At 43.7% G+C, this 16,300-nt stretch overlaps 1 protein-coding gene across 1 annotated transcript; it reads left to right on the plus strand.

Annotated features, from left to right (window-relative positions):
- Positions 1-11,635: 11,635 nt before the first annotated feature.
- LOC134288596 (uncharacterized) lies at positions 11,636-13,444 on the plus strand. The gene has a single exon (XM_062853886.1). The coding sequence runs from the start codon at positions 11,636-11,638 to the stop codon at positions 13,442-13,444; it is 1,809 nt and encodes a 602-aa protein (XP_062709870.1).
- The last annotated feature ends 2,856 nt before the right edge of the window (positions 13,445-16,300 follow it).

The raw sequence follows: 16,300 nt of genomic DNA on the forward strand, positions 1-16,300 counted from the left end.
TTTCCAGGAACTCTCCCATGGGTTCTTCAGGGAATTTTTCCAGCTATTTCTCCAGAAGTTCCAGCAGAAAATCGTCCAAGGATTTCTCCAGGACCTTCTCCGGAAAATCCTGCAGAAATTCCTATAGAAGTCATTTGAAAAATTCCACCAGGAGTTCTTCCAGCAATCCCACCAAAAAAAAAATCCAGACATTCTTTCTGGAATAACTTGCTTCAGAACTTCCTCCAAAAATTGTTCCAGGAGTTTCTCCAAAATATCCTGGGGAAATTTCTCCAGGAGATTCACCAGAGGTTTCCCCGGGGATTTTCCTATGGATTCCTCTAGGAATTCCCCCAGAAATTTTATCAGGAGTTCCTCCAGAAATTCCTCCAAAAAATCTTCCAGATATTCCTCCAGGAGTTATTCATGAAATTCCTCCACGAATCTGTTTGGGATTTCCCGAAGAAATCCTCTAGAAGTTCCTCCCGGAAATCCATCAGGCATTCCTCCGGGAATCCCCCTAGAGATTCTTCGGGAAATTCCTTTAGGTATTTCTCCAGGAATTTTTGGAGGAATCCCTGTCAGAACAATTCCTCTGGAAATTCTCCTGAAAATTCCTCTAGAACTTCCTCCTGCAATTCCTTCAGAAATTTCTCCAAAAAATTCATCGATGAATTCTTCCAGGAATTTCTTCATGAATTTCTTCCGAAGTACTTCTGGGAATTCCTTGAGGAGTTCCTTCAGAATTTCCTCCTTCTTCCGCAAAATCCTCCTTAAATTTCTTTCAAAATTTCTCCGAAAATTCCTCCAGAAACTCCTCCGGGAATGCATTCAAAAATTCTTTTGGGAGTTCCACCAGAAAATCTTCTGGGTTTGCTCCAGAAATTCGCATTCGGGAATTCTTCCAGAAATTCTTTAGGAAATTTTTCGGGAAGTTGTATAAAAATTCTCGCAGGAACTCCTTTAGAAACTCCTCCAGAAATTTAGCCGGAAATACTTCCAGGAATTGCTCCGGAAATTCCTCCAGAATTTCCTCCGAGAGTTTCTACAGAAATTCTTCCAAAATTCCTCCAGAAATTGCTCTTGGGACTTTACAGAAATTCATCGGGGAATTCCTCATGAATTTTGTCGGGTATTTCTCCAGAAATTCTTCAAGAAATTCATAATGCAATTTCTCTGGGAATACCTCCAGAAATTCATCCGGGAGTTTCTCCAGAAATTCTTTCGGGAATTCGTCCAGGTTGTCCGCAGGAAATTCCGCCAAAAATCCTATCGGAAATTCATCCAGATATTCCCAGGAATTCCCGAGAATCTAGTTATTCCTCCAAGAAGTCCCCAGAGAATCTTCGGGGATCACTCAAGAAATTTCCCTAGAAGTGGATTTCTTCGGGGAATCCCAAACAGATTCGTGGAGGAATTCCTTGAGGAATTTCATGAATAACTCCTGGAGGAATATCTGGAAGATTTTTTGGAGGAATTTCTGGAGGAGCTCCTGATGAAATTTCTGGGGGAATTCCTAGAGGAATCCATGGGAGAATCCCCGGGGAAACCTCTGGTGAATCTCCTGGAGAAATTTCCCCAGGATATTTTGGAGAAACTCGTGGAATAATTTTTGGTGGGATTGCTGGAAGAATTCCTGGTGGAATTTTTCAAATGACTTCTATAGGAATTTCTGCAGGATTTTCCGGAGAAGGTCCAGGAGAAATCCTTGGAAGATTTTCTGCTGGAACTTCTGGAGAAATTTCTGGAAAAATTCCCTGAAGAACCCATGGGAGAGTTCCTGGAAAATTTCTGGAGGCACTCCTGGAGAAATTTCTGGTGGAATTTCTGGAGGAATTGCTGGAGGAGTTTCAGGAGGAATTCCTGGAGGAATTTCTTTAGGAATTCCTGGGAGAATTTCTTTAGGAATTCCTGGGGGAATTTCTGTAGGCATTCCTGGAGAAATTTCTCTAGGAATTCCTGGAGAAATTTCTCTAAGAACTCCTGGAGGATTTTTTTTAGGAATTCCTGGAGGACTTTCTTAAGAAATTCCTGGAGGAATTTTCTTAGGAATTTCTTGAAGGAATTCCTTTAGGAATTCCTGGAGGAATTTCTTGAGGAATTCCTGGAAGAATTTCTTGGGGAATTGCTGCAGGAATTTCTTCAGGAATTCCTGGAGGAATTTCTTTAGGAATTCCTGGAGGAATTTCGTTGGGAATTCCTGGAGGAATTTCTTTAGGAATTCCTGGAGGAATATCTGTAGGAATTCCTGGAGGAATTTCTTTTGGAATTCCTGGAGGAATTTCTTTTGGAATTCCTGGAGGAATTTCTTTAGGAATTCCTGGAGGAATTTCTTTAAGAATTCCTGGAGGAATTCCTTTAGGAATCCCTGAAGGAATTTCTTTAGGAATTCCTGAAGGAATTTCTTTAGGAATTCCTGAAGGAATTTCTTTAGGAATTCCTGAAGGAATTTCTTTAGGAATTCCTGAAGGAATTTCTTTAGGAATTTCCGAAGGAATTTCTTCAGGAATTCCTGAAAGAATTTCTTTATGAATTCCTGGAGGAATTCCTGGAGGAATGCCTGGAGGAATCCCTGAAGGAATTCTTGGAGGAATCCCTGAAGGAATTCCTGGAAGAACCCCTGAAGCAATTCCCGAAAGAAAACCCTGAAGGATTTCTTTGAGGATTCCCTGAAAAAGAATCCTGGAGGAATTTCTGAAAGAATTGCTGGCGGATTCCCTGAAAAAAATCCTGGAGAAATCTTCAAAGGAATTACTGGAAGAATCCCCAAATGAGTTCGTGGAGGAATCCCGGAATAAATTCCTGGAGAAACCCCCAAAATCCAAAATGTACGTGGAGAAATCCCAGTTAAAAATTATATGAATTCTTGGAAACACCCCAGACGGAATTCTTGAAAGCAATCCGAGTAGGAACTTTTGGAGGTCTTTCTGCAAAAAAAAATATGAAAGAAGTCATAGAGAAAACATTGCAGGAATTTTCAATGGAACCCCCGAAGGAATTTCTGGAAGAATCTCCGAAGAAATTTCTCGAGAAATCTATGGAAAAAATCCTGAAGGAATCTCCGACTAAATTCCTGGAGGTATCCCCGAAGTTATAGTTGGAGAATTCTTGAAAGTATTCTTGGAGGTATTCCCGAAGGACTCCTCTGGGGGTGTCCTAGATAAATTCCTTAAAGAATGTTTGATAAAATTCCTTACGGATTTTGCTAAGGATTTCCTAGAAGCATCTTTGAAAAAATCGGAGAAATTCTTAAAACTTTTCTTGGAGATCTCCAAGAAAGTATTACTACGAAGAATCCTAGAAGATACTCGCAGATAAAAACAAACAAAAACAAAACCATGAAGGAATCTTCTAAAAATCCCTAGAAGCATCTGCGAAGCAATCCCTGGAGGCATCGCTGAAGCAATTCCCGGAATAATTGCTTCATGAATTTGCGAAAGAATCCCGGAGAATCCCAAAAAAAAAATCTTTTTATAATCCACGACAAAATTCCCAAATGTGTTCTTGAAGAAAATCATGAAAAAAAAATTCTGGAGTTTCTGAGGGAATTTCTGGGAGAATCCCCGTAGAAAATCCTGCGAGAATCCGCGAAGGTATTTCTGGAGACATCTTCGAAAAAAACACGACGGCAATTCATAGAAATCCTGGATACATCCCCGAAAAAAATCACTGATTCACTGGTTGATTTTTTACTGGAAGCAGGCTTTGTTCCAGTGGGTAGTAGGTTAAGCCAAGAATAAGAAGCAAAAGCCTCTCCTGCAAGCCGCAGATGGAGATCTCCATGCCGATGTTCCAATTCTGTAGCGGGAACATACACAAGTTTCGTTCCGTTGCTCCGTCAATTCAAGCGGTAAATGATCGTGAAATTCAGTAACATTCCAACGTTGCCACAAGTCCAGTTGGATTTCCTCGGAAAAATACCGTTTTACGGTTAAAAAGTAATTTCAACTTTACGTCCGCCACAAAAACTCCAGTTTGTTCTACAGTTTGTTTAGATTGTTATGCTCTGACGTTTTCCCAACATGATTGCGTAGCAGGCGTGCTCCGCACGCAGCCAGTTCTTGTAAATCCGAGATTTATTTTTAATGCGCCGAAATCGGCGTACTAAAGTTAAATCTCAGATTAAAATCAAGGATAATACCGTTTGGTGCTTGAGAAAATCGAGGATAATACGTGAATGGCGTCTAGGACGCTGTGGAGCTTACCGCCATAAGAGATTTACTACTAAGATTCATATATGAGAATACTCTGACAACCTCAGGTAACTATGATCTATCATGTTTTTGGTTCGAAGAATCTTTAAGTCTCTCCAAGAACTCCCATGAGTATAGGTCATCGAATCTACGAGGGCTACTAGTTGTATCTAAGAGCATTAAGAATGAGGTTTATATTCACACAGCCCCAGGCATCTATGTTCTATCAAGTGGTGGATTCTATGATTGTATAGGAGTATTCGAAAATTCCCTTGAGTTATAGCCATCTGATCTACAACTGTAATCAGTGATCTATAGGAGCATTATGAATGAAATTTATGCTTACACAGCCTCATGTAGTGTAATTACCGATGGGACGCTCCACGCGTCCTGTGGCATCGGCGTCCATACGCCCAGGCCAGCTCACCTTCTTAAGTTCCTCAGGGTCGGCATTGACCGGGGAAGGCTCGACTACCCTATACTTACCTACCAACTATGCTCACCAAGCGAACAAGGGAAGGCCAGAACACTGCTGGGGAGTTTGCTCTATCGCTTTTAAGTTATAAAAGATCTGAGTTGAGTCCTATCTACTATATTGCATACATGTGGGGTGTGTGTGGGTTAGTTTTGTAGTTACAAATCTGTGTTCATTTTCGTTGGGGCCCATTACTGCTTTTTTGGTGTTGAAGGAAGGGAGGAGATGGAGACGTACCTGATGAACCACGTGTTGTACGTTGTCATGATGCTTCGGAAGCGGAACGAAGAGAATCCGGCGCTTTGCTGGTAGAAGAGGGGGGGGGGGCTCGGTACCTGGCGTCAGAGATTGACGGATGGCATTGGCGAAGCCGTAGCGTTGAGAGACCGACGCGTCCCTGGATGCTGCCTGGTTGATCGGCGCTAGCTGGTCACGGGTATCACCGGTGTTGAATACCGACAGTGGAATCATCGGACGCCATCTCACCATCTAGCGGCCGGTATCACATAGAGATGTGTGTCGTGCTCAGTAGGATAGAGGCTACGTTCCTGAACCGTCCAGGAGTTTGTGGGTCCAGATACTCGGAACGATTTCACTTCACGTCCGAGTACTCTACCGTGGGAATTATTGGTGGTTCCCAAAAGTCGGACAAAAATCACGCACTGTCCACTTATCTTCTGCATCGAACTTGTTTCACGTGCGGTTGGCACCCGATCCCGGACTTCAATAATCGCCCAAAAAACTCATCGTTCGATCCTCACCTCCTTTCTTTCCAAAATCCTCCTTTTCATCCTCCCCTTCCCATCGTTCTCCCATTCCCTTCCTCCAGATACTCCCTGCGGATTTGGTGTTGTTGCATTATAAATTTGATCCCGTTTTCGAGGCATTTTCAGACGAGGGGCAGAGAATAGGTTTAATTACATTTTTTTGAATTTAACAATCCAGAGGTTCTCAACCTTTTTTTTTTGTTTTTTTTTTATCTTTACTCAATCTAACATTACTAACAATATTCTAAGGTTTTTATGTACATTTTTTTAATACTTTTTTCTAACAATTGGTATAGGATTACTAACAAATATAAGATTTTTTAACAATGCAAATTATCTACAAAAACAAACAACTAGCATGGCCTGACGTTCCATTGCTGCCGATGTTGTCGGTAACAGTAGCTATTTGCTATCAAGTGGTGAGTTAATTGTCAGTTTGAGGATCTCCTAGAATTTCCTTGAGTAGAGGTCATCGGATCTACTAGCGTATTTGGTTGTCTCTAAGAGATTTACGGCTAAGGTTCATACTCACACAACCTCAGGTAGCTATGATCTATCAAGTTTTTAGTTCGAAGAACCTTTAAGGGTCTCCAAGAACTCCCTTGAGTATAGGTCATCGAATCTACGAGGGCTACTAGTTGTATCTAAGAGCATTAAGAATGAGGTTTATATTCACACAACCCCAGACATCTTTTTTTTTCTTCTAGACCATAGGGGGATAATCTGCTCAACAGACACCCTAACAGAAGGTTAGGGTAGTGTAGGTCTGAGGCCGTCTTCTACAACAAAAATAAAGCCATGACTACTCTCTCCTCGTACCCACTAAACCATTCCTATGGTCGCCAAACCCTACGTCTCTCCGGAACCACCAAGAAGGTATTGCTTCAGAGAGGGGCTAGTGCACATCGCACCCTCAAGGTTAGCTGTGTAGCCTAGCAGCAACGAACATCGATGACTCGCTCTGGAGAGTCCATCACGGTAACATGCTGGCGCTTAGCCAGTTTCCCGAGTGGTCCTCGCCACTCCCTTTTGTTAGACGAAGCGGACAGGTACGCAGCGGATAATGCGTGGAAACGCGAAAACACTACCGGGAAACTCGGAAAATACCGCGGGAGAAAAACTCAAGTGTTCCGTCGTCAAGCGATAAACATTTATTCCACAGTAAACAGGTAAACATACATACATCTTTGGCTTACATACATTCACTGTCATTGTCTTGGTGACGTGCACAAAACGGACTGTCAAAAACATGCACAACAGGGGTGTCGGCAATTAGGTCGACACTAGGGGGTTCGGCAATCAGGTCGAATACCGGACGACCGTTGCATTTTCTCCAACACTCCTCCTCAACGGTTGGCCTTACCTTAGCTGAACCCCGCAGAACCCCAACTGTCCACCAAAACAAAGTCGGTTCACTACTCCGGACGTGCTAGTCACGGTGATGTTTGTCCTTGGTATCACTACCAATCCTTTCCACTTATTCACCGTTCCGACTCCAGCACATCCAACATCGCAATTCCGGAAACACTTCCTACGACTCCTCCTCAACCGGACTGGATCCTCCGCAAACTAACACATTGCGTCATAGAACACATCATTGTCGTCATCCGGATCACTCACAGCTACGCTTTCACTCGGCTTCGCACAAGGCTTCACAGTCACAGCCGATCCTTTCCGCGTTACAGCCACCTCCCCCGGGCGGCTAGCTTCTTCACAAGTTTCACTGACTACTATCGAGGCTCGGTGTGCAAACTTCCGGCGTCGCCGGCGGTTTCCGTTGCTCCTTCCAACTACTTTCAGCGCATGCTCGGCCGTCCTCAGTTGGTACAAACTACCTCGGCGATCTCCCTTCACAGACACTTCACCGGCTGCATTCACGATGTCACAATCATTCTTCCGGAACACCACATGGAAACCCTTCGACGTCAGCACTTTCACGGAAATCAGCCCACTCTTCAGCGACGGGACATACAACACCTTCTGCAGGGTCACATCAACCGCTCCTCCGCACCCGTTCACGCCAGTTAGCTTCACGGTTCCGCATCCAGCTGTCTTCACTGATTTCCCATCCGCCAGAATCACTTCACTAATGTCCTTGTCATCAAAAGTCTCAAAGCATCGCTTGTCGTTGCACATGTGAGCACTTGCACCGCTGTCCACAATCCATCCGCTCGACCGGACACCATTTGCCAGAAACAAAACGGCACTTCTGTCCTTCACTGCGGCTTGCTTCGCGGTCGACAACTCACTCTTCTGCTTCTTCTCACTTTCTTGTTCGCACTTCCTTTGCAACACCGGACAATCTCGCTTCAGATGACCCTTCATTTTGCAATAAAAACATCTCCTCCTGGGAGAATCACGAATGCTGAAACTTTTCAGCGCTTTCAGTTCACCGGAATGTTCACTTTTCACTGATCGCTCTTTCCGACGCTCGAACTCGTCTAAAAGCTTCGACTTCACTAACACGACCGTTAGATCTGCATCCGGCCTGCTTTCGAGAGCAGTAACCAGTCCCGAGTACGAATCCGGGAGGCTCCGCAAAATCATTGCCACCTTCAAGGAATCATCCAGCTTCTGTCCGGCCTGCGTTAGTCTATCAAACAGCTCTTCCACCTCGAACAAATGGCACTCAAGGTCACCGTCTTCTAGCAGATTCACACTACACAACCGCTTCAACAACGAGACCCGGGAAGTAACCGTCACTTTTTCATGGTATTGCTTCAGATTGTTCCAAAAGTCCTTCGCACTAGCTGCCACACGAATCAACCCGTACTGGTTTTCTTCAATACACAACCCCATCGTCGCGCGGGCCTTTTTATCATCTTTCTCCCACTGGCCGGGGTTCACAGCTTCTTGCTTCGGGGTATCAATCACATACCACAGTTCTTCCCTTGTTAACAGCATCTCCATTCTGAACTTCCATGTTTGCCAGTTGCGGTTGTTCAACTGGACAAACTTGCTCAGCGCCTCCATCGCTGCTGGCTGTTCAGAAAATTCACAAGCGCCACACAAACGACCGACACTTTTAACCACTTTTTCCGTTCCGATCAAACCGTTTTTCGCGCAACTCTCACTGGGCACATCACCTGTTAGACGAAGCGGACAGGTACGCAGCGGATAATGCGTGGAAACGCGAAAACACTACCGGGAAACTCGGAAAATACCGCGGGAGAAAAACTCAAGTGTTCCGTCGTCAAGCGATAAACATTTATTCCACAGTAAACAGGTAAACATACATACATCTTTGGCTTACATACATTCACTGTCATTGTCTTGGTGACGTGCACAAAACGGACTGTCAAAAACATGCACAACAGGGGTGTCGGCAATGAGGTCGACACTAGGGGGTTCGGCAATCAGGTCGAATACCGGACGACCGTTGCATTTTCTCCAACACCTTTGTCCTCGGAAGGCCGGCAAGGTCAACCCCGCCCGCGCCCAACTGCTTTGCAGACATCAAGAACTGATGCCCACGTGCAACCCGATCTGACCTGCTGAAGGCAAAGGTATCACTACACTTCAGGCCCTATCAGTTGCACCAGAAGGTTGCTGACAGCAGGGTCTCCACCTGCCCCGACCCTTGCCGGGGACCCCTTTCCAACCGCGGGCTCGGATCCAACCCAGTAGACCGACGCCACGACCTCCTGGACCATCTCTTGTACTGCATCTGGACTAGCCATTCTCCGAGTCCACGCGCCACCTCCTCTGTAGCTCCCAGACGATATGGATAATAGCCGTTGAAACGGCGTTCCAGCCAAACTCATCCCTACACATTCTCTGTGTAGTATCCACGAAGAAACAATGTTTTAAATACAAACCTTTATTATTATTTAATCTTGCAATCGTACATACATACCTTCATTACAATTACCTTGCCCTGCTATACCTTCTGTAGTAGACTAACATTGAAAGAGAGAAACGGAAATAAACTCAGTTGATTTCTGACTGCTATCAAAGGCACACGGGTGTATCATTTATCGTAAATCCGAGCCAGACGCGACTTTACATTGGCTGACGAGGTAAAGCGGAACATTCCGATTCGGTAGTTTTCAAGCTCACATTCTAGCGTGGTAGAAGCAGCTGGGAAAATAGATTTTGTTTTCGGGCAAAGTATTTGGAGAGCATTATTGTAAGTAGAATTTGTGATTGATTGCTGTGAATACTGTGAATTTGGGAAAAAAATCTTCTAAGGTGCATTTTTATGATAAAAGGGAATCAAAATGGCGTGTGAGATGGAAAGATGTAGAGGGGCAGAGCGCCGGTAGTGTGGCTAATGCAGCAAACGTTGTGGTTATGTGATGACCTTGGTGATGGCTGAATTTGGGAAGAGCAGAAGCAAAACGTGGAAAAGAAAAAGGTGATGGGGAACACAATGCAAATGGTGAAGCGTTTCTAAGCCGTGGGATTGCTGAAACAGTTAGGAACAGCTGGCGGCGTTTGAAAATGATACTATGGAGCAAACGGTAGTGAAGAAAATTTATTGGGAAACATCAATTGAATGGTGTGGGCAAATTATGCTGTGTTTTAAAGATGGCGGAAAAATGGATCATTAATGAAGGAAGAAATTGTGAATTTTTTCGGATGTTGCGTTCAGAGATGGCACAAGAAGACGAAAGTTGTGAAGAATCTGGTAAATTGCTGTACATTGTTCAATGTGTGATGAAAAAAGATTTTGACATATGGAATGGATAGTGGATTACATAAGCATGATGGCGTATGGTGTTTCAAAAGAGATGAATAATATGAAAATGTTGTGTTAGAAGACGGCAAACAAGATGGCGATTACCGTGAAGAACTGGGTGCAAACTGAAGCGAAGCTATGCAAAAAAAGGTGATAGATTTTTTTTAATGAGATGGGGGTTGTGGATGTAGGTGGTAAAAAAAAAATTGTGCTAGGAATGAGTTGAGCACATTGGTTTGAACGGGTTAACGGAAAGTTATTGAGTCGTCGCCTAACCAACAGTCTGGTAAGTCTCTCTAATAATTTATCTTATGTCTGCGAAGATACCTAAGTAGATGCCTATTTTAACAACGTATTGAAGTGAGTATGAAGCCATGTAAAAATTATAAAAAAAAATGGAAAATATTCAATTAGAAGGTGCGTCGAGAAAAGCATTCGCTTTATGATTGAATGGCAACTAGAACGATGATAATTATTTTCATGAATATGGAAGGCAAACATTCAAATTGATATTAATCTAAAGGGAAAGTATTTGAGAACTGAATTGACCATTCATAACGGAGTAATGTTGAAATTTAAATGTTTTGAAATGATTCGTAGTTTTGGCTGTTTGGGCAAAGATGATTTAGTTGAGAACGGGATTTGTTTTATGAATTTGCAATGACGAATGGATGTATTGGGTGAAATGAGTTGTAAACTGGATTCACTCGATTTTAATAACAAATGTGGAAGATGATGTTAATAATCCGATGTGAAATGAGTCGAGAACTGGATTCACATTACAGTCGACTCTCCACATGTCGATGTTCTACATCTCGATATCTCTCCCTATCTCGATGGTTTGATCGGTCCCTTCAATCTCGAGATGTAGAGGGTCGACCAAGGGGTCGACTGTATTCAAAACTGAGTAAAGTAGAAGCTTAAATGTTTGAAATGATTCGCAGTTTTGATGGAGTCAAGTGAAATTAGTTGAGAACTGGATTCACTTTATAAATGCGTATTGATGATTAATAGATACAAGAGTGAAATGAGTTGTAAACTGGATTCATTCGATTTTGGTAACACCTGTGGAAGATGATGATTATAACCTGATGTGAAATGAGTCGAGAACTGGATTCACATCCCTTATAACTAACTAAACGTGAGCGATGTTTAAAAATAAAATTTTGAAATGAGTGGAGAACTCGATTCACAACAAAATAAATCAGTAGCAAGCGAATTACATTATAGGCATATGAACTGTGAATCAAGCTGTAAATTACTTTTTTTGTTGTTGAAAGTGCAACGAACTATTTGTGTGAAATACAGGGCTGCGATAGGTTTTAAGTAATCGGTTTTTGAAAAGTGTCCTCACACAACACGGTATGAGTTAATAAGACCACCTTGCCATAATATTTCATTTCGTTTTAGTGTCACTTGGAAATTTTTTCCTTTTTACTAATTTTAACATTCGTACTGCCGGTTATGAAAATGCACTTTAGAAGATGTTTGAAAATAATTTTCAGAAGTAATTTATACTTAAATAACATTTCCAAGACAGATGGATTCCCTCAGGCCAATCAAACCGTTCGATACGAAAACTGACCAGTCCCAACTCGCAACCGAATGGAGGAAATGGAAACGCAGTTTAGAGTATTACCTGGCTGCAAGCGGCATTACTGGTCAACGCGAAAAGAGGAATCAGCTTCTACATCTTGGAGGACCCGATCTTCAAGATATATTTGATAATCTTCCCGGCGTTCATGACATTCCCCACGTTGCCCCAGATCCACCATTCTACGATGTTGCTATTACGAAACTCGAAGCGCATTTTCAGCCATGTCGCAGACGTACATACGAAAGGCATGTCTTCCGTCAGATCGCCCAGCAACCCGGAGAACGGTTTGGGGACTTTGTGATGAAGCTACGGGTCCAAGCAAGTCGCTGCGATTTTGACCTGGAAGGGAATTCGGTTTCGGACAGTATGATCATTGATCAAATCGCGGAGAAATGCCTGTCATCTGCTCTGAGGAAGAAAATTTTGGAACGGGACCGTCCTTTGGAAGAGGTTGTGGTAATTGGAAAGACAATGGAGGATGTGGAACTGCAATGCAAGGAGATGGCTCAAAAGGAAAAAGGGACAACTATCGTGGAAACTGTGAATAAAGTCAATCCGCAAAACAATTTTCCTCGGAAAATTTCGTACCAACCCCCTGGATATCGTTCTTCTGGTTTCGCTGGAGATTCTCGCCGGCAGTTCGTCCGTCCGGATGGCAAAACAAATTGGAACACGGTTTTAAATTCCCGATTTTCTGGTCAAGGCGGAGGTAATCGTCAGTTCATCGCTGACAACAGAATCTGTTTCGGATGCGGCCGTCGAGGACATCTGCGAGGAGGTCAAGCTTGCATTGCAAAGGACGCACAATGCCTAAAATGTCGTAGTTTCGGACATTTTGCCAAATGGTGTACCAAGCGATTGAACGATGACGGGAAGGACACAGTTCCTCCTACTAAACGGATTAAGGCAGTTTACGAGACAGGTGGCCAGAGCAAGCCAGCTGACAGCAAAACCGATGAGGAGATTTGTTACGTGATGGGTGAGAACGTGTTCAGATTCAAAGTTGGGGGAGTTGGAATCGAAATGACGATTGACTCAGGAGCTGCAGCCAACCTCGTAGACTTCCACACATGGGAAAAACTTCGTGCCAAAGGTGCAAAACTGTCTCTCAGTACTCATGTGGACCGCTCGTTCAAGGCATACGGTTCGTCTACGCCACTGAAAATTATGGGAATGTTCTCTGCGGAAATTGAAGCCGACGGAAGCAAGACAGATGCTGTTTTCTATGTCGCTCAAAATGGCAGGCAGAATCTCTTGGGCGACGAAACAGCCAAGAAGTTGAGAGTGCTGAAAATAGGGTACAATGTGGGATCAGTGGAACCATGTGCAATGTTTCCGAAAATCAAAGGAGTGATAGTGGAAATTCCCATTGATCCCAACGTGAAGCCGGTCCAACAGCCTTACCGACGTGCCCCATTTGCTTTGGAATCAAAAATCGCGGACAAACTGCAGAGTCTACTGGATCGAGATATAATCGAGAAGGTTGATCAGCCTTCAGCCTGGGTTTCTCCCATCGTCCCAGTTCTCAAGGACAATGGAGAGATCCGACTGTGTGTTGACATGCGCAGAGTTAACAAAGCCGTCCTCAGGGAAACACATCCTTTGCCAATAATCGAGGAAATCTTCGGCGGAATAAATGGAGCCATTCGATTTTCAAAGCTAGACGTCAAGGAGGCATACCACCAGGTAGAAATTGCTGAACGTTCAAGGGAAGTCACTACCTTTATTGCTAAACAGTGTTTGTTCAGGTAAATAGGCCGATCCTACTTGACGTTGATTTTGTCATTTTTTTTTCTGATAATAAAACACGAATAAAATGTTCTTTCACACAGATTCAAACGTCTTATGTTCGGAATAAGCTGCGCTCCCGAGTTATTTCAGAAAGTGATGGAGTCAATTGTTGCCGGGTTGGAAGGAGTTGTTGTTTATCTAGACGATGTCATGGTTTCGGGAAGAACGCAAAAAGAACATGATGACAGGTTGGCTAGGTTAATGGAGCGTATTCAGGAATATGGTATCCTTCTTAACAAGGAAAAATGTGTTTTCAACAAGGGGGAGTCCCTGAGCACATCTTTACTTGTGCCAATTATTTTCAGTGTGCCAACGGGTATTGAATTGTGCCTCAGTGTGCCCCGAAGTGCCACTGCTTGATGATTCAGATTTTGCTTGGCAACTACCAAGACAACCAACTGTTTGTTTTCATTTTGCAGGTCAAATGCACATGGTTGCCTAGTTTTTTCACCCAAACTCAAGTGTCAAAATTGTGCCTCAGAGTGCCTCGATGTGCCACACAGCGTATAAGACGGTGTGCTTGGCACCTCTTGGCACAATGTTCCAAGCGACTAGCCCCTTGGTTTTCAATGCATCTCGGATAGAGTTCGTAGGGCATGAACTGTCTTGTGAAGGTATTCGTCCAATGGAAAGCAAAGTGGCTGCGATTGCATCGTTCAGACCACCAGTGAATGTGTCAGAGCTACGAAGTTTTATGGGCTTGATTACGTACGTCGGACGGTTCATTCCTTTTCTGGCAGATAAAACAGAAGTTCTTCGTAGGTTGTTGCGAATTGACGAAAAATTTGTTTGGCAAGACGAACATTCTGAAGCTTTTGAAGAGATCAAAGCAGCGATTTGCAACTCTAAATGTCTTGGTTACTATGATCCAAATGATCATTGCGTGGTAGTAGCAGATGCTAGTCCTGTTGGACTCGGAGCCGTCCTCCTTCAACAAGACAAACATGGTCAGAAACGAATCATTGCATTCGCCAGCAAAGCATTGTCGGACACTGAACGGAAATATTTCCAAACGGAAAAAGAGGCCTTGGCTCTGGTATGGGCCGTAGAAAAATTTCAGTTGTACTTACTGGGTAAGAAGTTCACGCTGGTAACCGACTGTAAACCTCTCCACTTCCTGTTCAAAGAAAGAACCAAACCTTGTGCACGGATCGAGAGATGGGTGTTACGACTGCAGACCTTCGACTATGTAGTGGTATACGAACCAGGATCCAACAACTTGGCAGATGTTTTGTCGCGACTGTCCATGTCAAAGCCAACAGATTTCAGCGTTACAGATGAGAGTTGTATCTACCAATTGGCGGTGGCCGACATCCCCAATGCTATTACGGTTCAAGAAGTGTCAGACGAAACATCAAATGATGAGGTTTTGCAAATGGTCATCGAAAGCCTAGAAACAGGAATTTGGACGGACTCGGTTAAGGAGTTCAAAATGTTTGCGCCTGAGCTTTGTGTAGTGCAAAATTTATTGCTAAGAGGGGATAGATTGGTTATTCCTGAATCTCTGAAGAGTCAAACACTTGCCATTGCCCACGAATCACATCCAGGCATGGTGGCAATGAAGAGGCGACTACGGCAAAAAGTTTGGTGGCCTCAACTAGATAAGCAGGTCGAAGATTACGTGAAGCGATGCAAAGCCTGTACTCTGGTTTCAATGCCTAACCATCCTGAACCATTAATTCGAACCAAAATGCCAGAGAAAGCCTGGGCTGACATTGCCATCGATTTTGTTGGACCTCTCCCATCTGGGCATAATCTCCTCGTTATTATTGACTATTTCAGCCGGTTCACTGAGATAATTATTATGAAGCAGATCACCGCTAGCTTGACAATCAAGGCGTTACATGAGACCTTTTGCCGTTTCGGAATGCCAGAGTCGATTAAAACTGACAATGGTCCTCAGTTCATTAGCAATGAACTACTGGAGTTTTGTAAGCAATATGGTATCGAGCATAGAAGAACGACCCCGTACTGGCCACAGGCGAACGGAGAGGTCGAGCGAATAAATCGGTCAATCGGCAAGCGGTTAAAAATCAGCCAAGAGACAGATGACTCTGATTGGCAGTGGGACCTCAGAAATTTCATCTTGATGCATAATTCGACACCGCATTCAACAACCGGAGTGGCACCATCGTCGTTGATGTTTGGGAGGAGAATAAAGGATAAATTACCCGGTCTTATGCTAAAAGGAAATACGATTCTCGAGGAGGTTCAGGACCGTGACCACGTTAAGAAAATGAAAGAAGCGGAGTATGCGGATACACGGCGAATGGCAAAGGTGAATGACCTAGATATCGGAGATATAGTTGTTTTAAAACGAGTTCAAAAGGACAACAAGTTGTCGACTACATTCGATTCCGAGGAGTACAAAGTCGTTGGACGCAAAGGCTCTGACTGTACACTACAGTCTACGCAGTCTGGGAGAATCATCCACAGGAATGTGTCACACGTGAAGAAACTTGTTACGGCGGCATTCGACGGATCGGAATGTCAGGAGGGCTCTGAACGTGAAGATACGATGGACAGAGAGGAAACCGTTAACTCGGAGGTTAGTAAATCCAACGTTGGTGATACAAATGCTGCAACGGACGGGCTAAACAATATACCGTGCTCTGCGAAACCTTTGCCGTCTAAACCAGAAGCGGAGAAGTCTCGGCCACGACGGGATTCGAAGAAACCATTGTATTTGAAAGACTTTGAAGTTAGTAATGTCGAATAATCCAAAGAAAGGGAGGAATGTAGTATCCACGAAGAAACAATGTTTTAAATACAAACCTTTATTATTATTTAATCTTGCAATCGTACATACATACCTTC

This window comes from Aedes albopictus, chromosome 1, assembly GCF_035046485.1.
Source record: "Aedes albopictus strain Foshan chromosome 1, AalbF5, whole genome shotgun sequence".
Classification (NCBI taxonomy): Eukaryota; Metazoa; Arthropoda; class Insecta; order Diptera; family Culicidae; genus Aedes; species Aedes albopictus.